This window comes from Pelodiscus sinensis, chromosome 4, assembly GCF_049634645.1.
Source record: "Pelodiscus sinensis isolate JC-2024 chromosome 4, ASM4963464v1, whole genome shotgun sequence".
NCBI classification, from domain to species: Eukaryota; Metazoa; Chordata; order Testudines; family Trionychidae; genus Pelodiscus; species Pelodiscus sinensis.
Window position 1 is genome coordinate 127,949,139 of NC_134714.1, and position 12,004 is coordinate 127,961,142.

At 47.0% G+C, this 12,004-nt stretch overlaps 1 protein-coding gene across 1 annotated transcript; it reads left to right on the top strand.

Annotated features, from left to right (window-relative positions):
• The first annotated feature begins 11,041 nt into the window (after positions 1-11,041).
• Positions 11,042-12,004, top strand: LOC102448398 (olfactory receptor 2G3-like). Its single transcript, XM_014570393.3, has one exon. The coding sequence runs from the start codon at positions 11,042-11,044 to the stop codon at positions 12,002-12,004; it is 963 nt and encodes a 320-aa protein (XP_014425879.3).

Genomic DNA, 12,004 nt, shown 5'->3' on the forward strand with positions numbered 1-12,004 from the left:
TTGTCTCTTTTTCTTTTTCATTCCCTCACACCTAGCTACACCATGCTTCTGCATTGCACTTAAAAAACTTCCTCTCTTTGAAACCTTTGAAATATTTGCAGCCTGCCATTGTGTCTCCTCTTTACACCTTCACCATCCCTCACCTCAACCAGACGTATTAGTTCTTTTAACGTTTCTGATTGACCATCCCAACATTCTGTCTTACGGCTGTTGCTTTTCTTGGAAATCTCTCCAGTAGGTCTAGCATATCAAAAGAAGGAAATCAAAATGAGATTAAGAAGGGGGACTTTCATGGCTCAGGAAGCATCTAAGTCTATTAGTCCTTCAGCCTGTCTCTCACTGAATTTCTGTCTTGCTTTCTCAACAAGAGGATTCTATGGGAGAAAAAAACCCAGCATTTAGAACATGGTGAATTCTCCATGAGTTAGACACACTCTACAGCAGATCATAATTTTATTCCATGCACCCCGCCTGCATGCCACAAAAATGTTGATATAAATGGGGAGAGGGGAATAGCTCAAAATAAACAATCTTCAGTTTTTAGCCATAATCACTGGATTTTCAAGTTTTCTATTTTCTGTCTTTTTTTAAGGAAACCAGACACTCTCCAAAATATTTTGTTTAATCAAAAAAATTCAATTTCCCATTGAAAAAAAGTCTACATGGAAAATTTGTCAGCTAGCCTGAATCCATCCCAGCCCTATACAACACTTAAGCACAAGAAAACGGAATATAAATGATACACAGACCTGGTACTGACACCGGGGTAATGTCCTCCTCTCGATTTTAAAGAAATTGAGTGTGTATTCTAAAGAATCAGTGAAACAATTTCAGGTAGAAAGGGATCATTTCCGCATTGGCTTCATGGCCATGGCGTATGTCTATGGCAGATGCGTGTATTATATCTTGGTTTGTGACTTTGGGACTTTCTTTGTGAAGTGTCCCCTAGTGCCAATTAAAACAGAATGCCTTGGGATTACTTCTCTCTGCTCCATGTATGAAAGTTCTGGGGCATACTTAGCCCTGATCAACACTAGAACTTTATTTCTAAATAACCCCCCCATAGGTCGAAATAATAAGTGGAGCATCCACACTACCAAGCCCATTATTTTGAAATAACGGGCCACTTCTTTCAAACTCTGTACTCCTGTTTCTGCAAGGAATAACATTAATTTTGAAATCGTTATTTCGAAATAGCAGTGGTGTGGACACTCCGGTGCTGCTATTTCGAAATAACGACTCCCCAAAGTAATTCAAACTTATTAGTCCCCAGTGCTCCCTGGGGCTCTAGGTCAAAGTAACACATCCACATTAACGAAGTCTGCCTCAGACTAATTTCGTGACTTCCCCGTAGTGGGGACATGCTATTGCAATTTTGTTATTTTGGGAATTATTAAATCAATTTTAGTTATTTTGAAATAGTTTCCTAGAGTAGACATGCCCATAGAGTTTATTTTCCTTGTAGGTGCAGGTGGTTAGAAGTCCATGTTCTCTTTGACTAGTTTCAAGAGATCAGGGTCTGGAGACACTCAAAAGGGATTCATTTATTCATGCTATTGTATGACGTTCTACAGGCATATTTTGAGCAAACATCTCCTCTGTCCTATTTATAGGGCCCTCCCAAATTCACAGTCCGTTATGGCCAATTTCCTGGTCATAGGATTTAAGAATCAGTAGATTTCACGTTTTCAGCTGTTTAAACCTGAAATGTTGCAGTATTGGAACTGTGGGGTCCAACCCAAAAGGAGATTGTGGGGGCGGTCACAAACATGTGGTAGGGAGGTTATGGGGTTGCACCCTCACTTCTGTGCTGCCTTCAGAGCTGTATTCTGAAGGCAGCAACTGCAGGAAGTTCTAGGAGGCTGAGATGGGTCTGATCTCCCCCATGCTGCTGAAAACACCCCAGCAAGGGGCTCCTTGCCACTAGTCCTGGCTGGCTTAGGAAGGGACAAGACTTGCCCTCTCTCTGCACAACTGCAGAAAGTGCTGCATCCCATACCCCACACACAGCTGCAAGAACTTCAGGCTGCTGCCCAGTCCCAGACAGCAGAGGGAAGCGCCCAGAGGTGGATCTGTCTGCCCCTCCTCCACCCCACCCCCGTCCCACCCCAGAGCAGTTTGCAGGAGATGGACAAGTCCTGTCCTTCCCCTGCCCACTCGGAGCTAGGAATCCCATTGGTGGGGTGCTCCGAGGAACAAGGAGACATCAGATTTCACAGGGAAAGGTTTTTTTCATGGTCCGTGATGCATTTTTCACAACCATGACGTTGGAAGGTCCCTACCTATTTATTACTAGAAGATTTACCCGGCGTCACTCAGGTCCTTAGTGATTTTTTTTAATAAAATGAAAATGTCCGTGCTTCATTTAAATCATTGCTGTGGGGTGGGGTGTTTAGTAGGCAGGCTGCCCCAGGGAGAGAGGACCCCAGCCCTCTCTCAGAGCAGCAGCGTGGGGCCAGGTGAGAAGCGCCTCTCCATGGCTGCTGCAGCTCCAGTGGGCACAGCTGGGGGAAAGGTGCATGTCCCCTGGCTAGGCCAAGTCCAGATTTGACTTTCCTCTGCACTGTCACCATCCCCTCCTCCCAGCCAGAATGAGGAATGCAGCAAACTCTGCACTTTCCCCTCGCTCCCTGACGAGCCAACAATGTTCCCATACAAATTGGGGGGAGGGGGGGGCAGAGAGATTCAGCCCTCCTGCCCTCCCTAAAGGATTCCTGAGGGTGGGAAGTTTGGGGCTGGGTAAGTGCTCCCCTCCCCCCACCAGCCCCCTTTCACCTGCCTGGCGATTCTGGCTCTTTTCTGTATGTTTTATGAGAAGCAATCCCATTCCAGGCACACCCAAACCCTGACCTTGCTTTTAAATGATGGTAAGAGGAAGCTGCCTACCATATTCGGTCATGCTAGCTCTTACCGTTTAAGAGGAGATCTTGAACAAACGGAGAAGTAGACAGACACACAGACAAACTCTCTCAGTTGTATATACCAAGATTCTTCTTATTATTATTAAAGCACCTAGAAGCCTTAACCATGGATCAAAGACTCTGTTGTGCAATGCACTGTTCAAACACAGAACAAAAAAGATGGGTCCTGCCCACAAATGCTTAGAACCTAGGCAATGCCTTCCCTTGCCTATAATACCCACTGCCCATCTGTGGAGAGGTTGCACTGGAAGGTGGCAATGGTGACTAAGAAAACCATCAGGCCAACTTCTGGGCTGCCTTTGTGCAAGAGTCAGTTACCCATCTGTGATCAGGCAACAAGTGGCATAGTCTTGGAAGAGCTGGGTTAGGGTCCCAGATTATAGGCAGCAGGTGCAGAGCAGAGCCAGGGGCGAACTGGGGTCAAAGCGAGCCCAGGGTTCACAGCAAGGCAAGGTCTGGAGCACAAGCCAACAGGCAAATGTGGCCATGGCTCAGATAGCACCCCCTGGTGGCTTCTTGGTTTATGTACTGGGATGAGCCAAACCCAGTGGACTGCAGGGGGCTGCCACGCAGGCCCTACGGGGCGGTACTTCCTGCAGCGTCTAGTTTGAAGGGATCTTCCAGTGGATGCCTAACCTGAGCTTCTCATGATGACGTGCTACTGTCATTGATCCAAGTTCCAAACTCTACTCCTACAGGCTGTTACGGGTGTAGGCATTAGGGCTTGTGTTCTAAAGCCTTTCAGTGGGGGGAGGGTTTCAAAGCCTGACCCCAACGTTTACACCACTGGATCTCAGTCAGGGATCCTGTACCCCTGGGCGGTATGCAGAGGGTACTCAGCTCCATCTAAGTCAGTTTGTTTCTCAACCTGGGGGCTGCAATTCCAAGGCGGGGTCATGGTTAGGGGGGATTGCAAGTACTGGAGGGCAGGGTAAGCAAGGCAATTGCCTGGGGCCCCACATCACAGATGGCCTCACAAAACTGAGTTACATACTTCAGCCCCACTGCACAGCTTCCAACAAGGCTCACACGTGAAAAACGGGATTAAGTATCACACTGAAATATAAAGTCCAATATAGATATTCCAAACAATTTATTTTATAACCATCTATAGCTATCTATAGCTATCACTATACAATATCGATATCAATATATAGAGAGTGTCCGTCTGTCTGTGAGTCCATTTGTTCAAGAACTTCTCCTAAACTGTAAGAGCTAGGGCCACCAAATCTGGGAGGCAGCTTCTTCTTCCCCTCACTGAAAGCAAGACCAGGATTTAATAGTGCCAGGAAAATGGGAAGGGCTCAGAATGGGACTGTCTTCCAGAGCATGGAAAGGGAGGGGGACAAAAGGAGGGGTGTGATACTGACAGACTCCAGAAGGAGCCAAGGTACTTTTACAGTTAACACCTGAAGAGCTTCAAGAATTCTAGCTTTGTAATGAGGAGGCTGGGTAGAAGTTCTGAGAGCCTGGGCTTAAAGCTTTCCCAGGCCTTCCAAACTCCTTGTCATCAGCGGGGAGCTTGAAAATGTTGGAAGAGCTATACTGGAGCTACATACCCTGAAATTACCAGGTTCCTAGGACTGTCCTCTGGCAGATCTATCCATGAACCTACAGACCCTGGAAACACCAGAGTCCACAGTTCAGAGGCAATTTCTTGGTAGTCTGCCTCTGAACCTTGGGATGTGGAAGCATGGGGGGTTTATAGCAGCTCACAGCATGGAAAGCTGCCTAGCTTTTAGATGTGCCAGAGAGTGGGCTTTCCATGGGGGAAGTCTAAGGAGTCTTCCACAGACTCCAGAATAAGGTTCCACAGACTCAAACAGCTACTCATCAGGATGTTCTCTCTCATATTCTGTCTAGGACACATGGATGCTGCACCCAAACCAGGCACTGAACCGAGCTCTCCTGGTCCTCCTCCATGGCTTCTCTCCAGTACCGTTTTCTGGAGAACTGTCCAAGAGGCGCTTACAAAGGTGGGATTCATTTGGCGCCACAACCCTCATCAGTAGAAGAAAGAGGCACATACACCTCCCCCACCCCCAAACATCCCTCCTCATGCCTATGAAATCACTGCACAAATGGCTAGTCGTAGGGAGGATTTCTTCTGAGGATTCAGCTGTGAAACCTGGCAGGGGGGGCTGTGAAAGTTGTCAGAAGAAGCCAGGGACAGTGCTCCCCTGCTACAGAACCTCAGTGTCTTGTGCTTTGTTACTATGTTGTGGGTAGAACCCATGCCTGAAAAGGGTAACAGCAATTGTTTGTGATGTTACCAAGAAGGCCCTGTCATTTCCTTTGTCATCTCCAACAACAAACAGCCATGTGGGTGCTACTGATGACACATCCAGTCTGTGGCAATGTCCCTAACTCAAGGTTTGAGCAAGCCCTGTTCCCCGTTATCACCAGCTGATCTCACATAACTAGTTGCCATATATAACTTCAGCAGCCCTTCCTTCCCACAGCAGCTGTTTCTTTGGAGCCTGGATTGGAACTAGTGGGTCTATGTCAGAGTGTAGTTTCCTCCAGAGTGTAGTTTCCTCCAGAAATGGCTATAGGAGGACAATTGAGCAGTGAAGGTTTATGAAACGGGCTGAGTATTCCTTGTGCTTCTACTTGGAGTTAAAGAGAAAGGCCTAGGTCCACAAAGGGACTTCGATATTGGTACGCTCAACAACACACCATCTAAGTTTTGAGCACCCAGCAATGGGAGCCACAAAGCCTGAGGTAGCTGTCTAGGCTTGGTATACACAGCACGGGGAGAGAGAGGGACCACGGAATGGGATCTAGAAAAGCCACCATGCTAGGCAGGAAGCTGCCAAAGGAAGCTTGGGTCCTAAGTAGGGTGTCCTAATTCTTTCTGGAAGTTAAGTGCCTAAGTCTACGTTGCAAGGAAGCACTTACCTCTGCTTCACAGCCAGGAACCTTCTCCTGAAGTCAGGCAGCAAAGGCACCTTCATCATTTCTTGTTGGAATAACTTAGGCACCTCCCTCACTCCACAGAAAAGAGAATGAGGAGAAGGAGGTGCCTCCTATCTTGTAACTTTCAGCCCCATGGTCAGGAAACTCCCTTCTCCGCCCCCGGGATGTGAGAAACCCAGATTCAGTTTCTCCCAGTGGCTGAGTGGGAAAGAGACATTTTGACCATGACCTTTCCCACATCTCCTCTAGGGAGCACTCTAACCAATATTCTGAGGTGAGGGCCCCCTTAGTACCTCCTGTTGACGCTCTTCCACTTAGAATACGTTCTCAAAGCGTCATTGTAGCCCGCACAAGAATGTGAGAAAGCTCCCACTGATATGGGCACCTCGGTGGGAATGAAATATTGAGAGTCTGGTACCCCGCTTCCATTGGCTGTCTGAAATGGAATCGCTTCAACAGCAGAGCTCAAGGGAGCGCTGTACCTCAAAATCCCAGAGCTCCCGTCTTAACACCTTCTTCCTCCTGAAGGCGGGCGGGGAATTGAACCAGAGTGTCTGACATTCCCAGTGAGGGCCCTAGCTTATTGGGCAAAGAGCTACAAGGTGGGCAACACCTCCTCCAGCCAGGTTTTGAATGCGACCCAATCTGGTAGGCAGCTTCGGTACCGATGTTCCCTCCTGTAGAAAACACTTTATTCCAGGTATGGGCCAATAATTGGGAGACAGTCTGAGGTCAGGATCTCTGATGGCTCTCAAGGGACAAACCAGACTCTCCTAGACAAGCTCACGCTGCAGTTTGTGTTGTTCGTTTGTTTTCAATAATGGGCTGAAAAATGAAGTCAGAATACAAAAGGGGCCACATGATTCGACGCCAGCATGCAAAATGGATGACACAGTTTGGCACGGGCCTATCTCACTCTGTCACAAAGCTCAGTTGCAAACTGGCTCGTTGGTGCTGCCACCGATCCGTTGTCAATGGACCCAGTCACAGAGGCCTATGTGTTTCCATGGCAACCAGGTCTGGGTCAAGATGCTGTTTACAGGGCTACATCCCTACAGCACGCTCCCAATTTCAGACCTCTTATCTAACCCTCATTCCTGCAATAATAAGCTGTGAGTGATGTAGGCAAGGGAAGGCATTGCCTTCCCAAAACTGTCTACTCTCTCCACCAGCTGCTCTAAAAGGCTGGTGCTGCAGAATGTCTCTGACCACCTGGGACGGGTGGGGGCACAGGGATGGGGGCAGTAACCTGGGGTGGGGGCCTGGCTTGACTCCACAGGGGGAAGAGGTTACAGAAGGGGTGAGGCATCAGGCAGAAAGGGTGGGGCCTCAGTCTTACCTTCCCCAGCTTGGCTTTCATTCAATGCCTGTGGCTGCCATCTAGCCTCCCTAGATCTGTAAAAGGTGTCCAAAACCTCCCAGGTCCTTGAGCTGCTTATATGTGCTATGCCAGAGCTCGAGCTAGGTTGTGGGCTCTCTGGGCTTCTGTCACGTTACTGGATTTTGAAGGGAGCAGCCAGATCACTGATGCACCCATAGGTGGGGGTGTTGGCCCCAAAAAATGGTATAGAAGGGGGCCATGTGAGGTATTGAATGGGAGCTTACTGTCTGCTTATCCTATGTACACTAGTCATATGATTGTGTAATGTCTGTGTGTGTAGTTAGGAATCTGTGTAGATACTGAATATTTCTCTGCATGTAGTTGAGCAGTGGGCAGAGCCCAGCCTATGGACATACTAATCAGCAAGGCCCTGTGGGACAATGGCACTCAATGGGCCAAGAACACACCTAAGAAATGAGTGGTGACTCAAACCTAAAGGCTACCAGCAGTGAACACAGGAATAAGCCGTGGACCAGGTGACCTGCTATAGCCAAGAAGAGACGAGGAAGGAGGGATAAATAGGCCATGTGGTGGTCTCCATCTTGTTCTCAGCTCAGCACTTCATCCCAGAGGCAGCATTGCAGGGATCAAAGAGCCCGAAAGACCTGTGAACCCATCCTGATCCTAGGATGCGCAACAAGAACTTTTAACCAGCAGCTGTGACATCTCTGCTAGAGCCTGCATCGAGAACTGGGAGATTCAGTGCATGTAACGTACTATTCCTTTAACAACCTTACTCTCATGCTTGTCTTTATTGTAATGATAAACCTGTAGTTGTTAGATGCTAAAGGATTGGCTCAGCGTGATTTGTGGGAAAGGTCCAAAGGGTAAATTGACCAGGGATCTGTAGCTGGTTTCTTGGAACCGGACAGGACTTGTTTGGGGTAGGTGGAATTGGGTGCTAGGACCCCCCACCTGTGTATGAGGCCCGGGGCCAGCTGGGGCATGGATATTGCTGGGGAGTCGGAGGGGTTTTGCTCGGGAGGCTTCAGGCAGGTTGCTGGAGCACTCTGTGGGACTGGTTCGTGGCCTGTTTGGAGAGGTCACCAGTCTGGGGGCTGTAAGAATTTGAGCAATTCGCCCTGAGCGGACGCCCTCAGCTGTGCCCAGACACGGCCCGGTCCGTCACAGCTTCTCTTTGAATCCTTTATAGAAGTAATGTGGCAGGAACATGAAGGACACAGCAAAAGAATTTCTTAACCCTGGGGTCTTTCAAAGCACCAGAGAGTTACAGATCTTTGCAAAATAAACAGACTCTTGAGACGCACCCTCCCCCGGTCTGATCCCCCCCCTGGAAGTCAAGATATCGCCAGCATTTCAGAGAGGGCAGTTTTGGGACTCCCAGTATAGGTGGTGAATCCATTGTTGGCCCAAGCCATCCAATGGGCGGAATGGCTCTGCTTTTAATAATGAGCGGGGATTAACCATTTGAGCAAACTACCAAGAGAAGTGGTGGCTTCTCCATCTTGTGAGTTCAAGACTGGATGCTTTTCTGGAAAATGTTTACATCAAACATTAATGATTGGGCTCAAGACAGGGTGGACCGGAAGAAGTTCTGTGGCTTGGATGATACAGCACATCAAGCTAGGTGGTCTAATAGTCCCTTCTGCTCTTCAAAGCTACACATCTACCAACGAAAAAGCATCAGGCACTGCGGCACTAACGTGGTCTGAAAAATTAATGAAATGTTTTGAAAAGTCACATCGCTGCTTTCAAAACATTGCTCCTGGACAAATTGTCCTGTGACCGAAGCACTTGCAATTAGCAGGTGGTTTGCTAAACTTAGGATCCATAATTGCAATATTCTCTCTGGGACCAGATCTCTCTGGCATTTGAAAGTTGTTATAAAGTCTGCGACTCAGCCTAGCAGGATTTCAATTTCCCCCGCACCATCTTTTGCTATCGATTGAGTGCTCAGGTAAAAAAAACTTGATAGAGACCTAATGCCTATGTGCATTTATTTCTTGTCTATAATTATCAGATTTTTCTTCTTGCTACCATCTTTGGTACCTGTTTTCTGATTGCTTTTATCCCTTGTACAGATTGCGCAGTTGCAGGTAAACAATTGACCTTCCTCAACCTTCTGACACATGTATATAGGAATGTCTTTATCATACAGATGTTTCTGCATTTTATTCTGTAGTTAGAAGAAGAATGCATGTAAGTCTAATTTTTTTTATCACTAATGTCAGTTTTACCATGATAAAGGGATGTTTCCAACATTGACCCAGGGTCTTTCAGGCTCTATCATGGCATTTCTTTGTTTCTCCATTTTCCCATCTGTGAAATAGAAATGATGGTGCTCATCAGGGTTCCCAGTAACCTATGCACTTGTGCAGCCACTGAGGAGAAATTCAAATGCTGACCAGATGATTAGCAAAGTGCCCACAGCTAGGTTTTATGTTTCTATAGGGGGCGCACATTTGCACATGCCTCAATTTACATAAAATTATTCCACACACAGGTGGAAAAAATCTACACATGGATGGGAAAGATTAGAGGGAACTTTGGTGCCCATCTTTGTAAGATAGTAATAGAGATATAGCCATATTAGTCTGATCTTATTGAAACAAAAGAAAGAACTATACAGTGCTTTAAAGACTAACAAGATGGCGTATTAGGTGATGGGAGCACCTAATAAACCAACTTGTTAGTCTTTAAAGTGCTGCATAGTCCTGTCTTTTGTTTAATCTTTGTAAGGTTCTATGAAATGTGCAAATGAAAAGCAGTCGGATGCACTTTGTTTATAATAATACTCTGTCAAGGTGAGATGTTCAAAAAATCCTCATTTGGTGAGATGTCTCAGGTCAATGAAACTTACGTTGTGATGTCACCGACTCCCAGATTTTTAAAGATATTTAGGCCATTGAAGGAATTTTGGCCTGAACTTACCTAAATCAGGTAAGCATTGAAATGCAGTGCAAAGTAGTCTAGGGATCAGGCATCTGGAGAAAAAGAACCCTAAAATATGAACAGGTCTTCACCTGAGGACATATCTTGTAAAGTGGGTACTATGTAGAGAAAACAGGAAATTGATATTTTGTGGAAGAGAGGGCTTTCTAGCTCCATTTCTATTTACCAAAAGCTGGGAATGGGTGACGGGATGAAACACTTGATGATTAACTCTTCTGTTCATTCCCTCTCAAGTACCTGGCATTGGCCTCTGCTGGAAGTCAGGATACTGGGCTAAGTGGACCTGGAGTCTGACCCAGTCTGGTATTTTTATGGCCGTATGGTCTAATCTACACTGCCATATCATTGTGTAACTGTAAAGGATGTAGCAGATGTCAAAAATCAACAGTAGCCTCATCACGTATCACTAGGATTATACATGTGTGTGACTAGAGCTTCTACATGGCCCCACAATACATGCAATAAATAATAATAATAATGGTGTCTATATAGGACCTCTTCTAATTATGAGAGGGTACCGCCTTTAGAGCTTTCAATCTACTATTTTCCCGCTGTGGCAATTTCCCACACTGCTTTTTAAGAAAGGAGGGTGAAATTGGGCTTTTGGTATGACATAGCTTGATGTAAATCAGGAGAAACTCTACCAAAGTTATTGCAGATACATCTTGACACAACCAGCCTAAGCAAAGATGCGGACAAACCTGCCATGAGACAATGTTCCCCATTAGTGTTTCTGCACCACTTCTCAGCACTCTGCATAGTGTAGACACAAGGCTACTCGCTGCTCATGGTGAACAACATTATAGGTTGGCAGCTGCCCCACAAGGAGGCACAATTTGAGGTGCTATTGTCTGCTTTGCTTACAATACGTTTGACGTAACTTTGACCCTTTTCCTTATCTTAGCAGATGAAAGATGCACTGAAAATGGAGCAGAAAAACCAAAGCTTTGTGACTGAATTTGTATTCATAGGTCTGTCCAGTGAGCCAACAGTGCAGACTAGTCTTTTTGTGGTGTTCCTGGTTTTCTATCTGTTGACGATAGTCGGGAATATCATCATAATTACCGTGATCAGAGCTGACCCTCAGCTCCACACCCCCATGTACTTTTTCCTCAGCAACTTGTCCTTCTTAGACATCTGCTACATCTCCACCAATGTCCCCCAGTTGCTGGTGAACCTCTCCACCAGGAGCAGGACCATCTCTTTCCCTGGTTGTGCCGCTCAGATGTATTTCTCCCTGGCCTTTGGCATGACTGAGTGTGTCCTGCTTTGCGTCATGGCCTACGACCGCTACGTGGCGATATGTCACCCACTGCACTATGCTGTGATCATGAACAGGAAGCTCTGTGCTCAGATGGCTGCCGCTTCCTGGATCTGCAGTCTGTTGAGTTCCATGGCGATCAACATTCTCACCCTACGGTTGCCATTCTGTGGGCCTAACACCTTGAACCATTACTTCTGTGAGGTGCCGGCTGTGTTGACCTTGGCTTGCACTGACACCTCCCTCACAGAAATGGTGGTCTTCATCTTCAGCATACTCATAGTCTTCCTCCCCTTCCTCCTGATTGTCATCTCCTATGGCCACATCCTCTCAGCCATTGTGCGGATCCAATATGCCCGTGGCAGGGCCAAGGCTTTCTCCACCTGTGGGTCCCATCTGACTGTGGTGGCCATCTTCTATGGGACAGCCATCTTCATGTACATGCGGCCCGAGTCGAAGTCCTCAAGGGGCATGGACAAAATAATTGCTGTGTTTTATACCATCATAACTCCTATGCTCAACCCACTGATCTACAGCCTAAGGAACAAGGAAATGAAGGGAGCTCTGAAGATAGCAGTTGGCCGACGAAGACTCTCAGAGGGGATGTGA

Excerpts from the sequence above, each read along its gene's own strand:
- LOC102448398 (XM_014570393.3), top strand. The coding sequence starts at position 11,042 with ATGAAAGATGCACTGAAAATGGAGCAGAAAAACCAAAGCTTTGTGACT.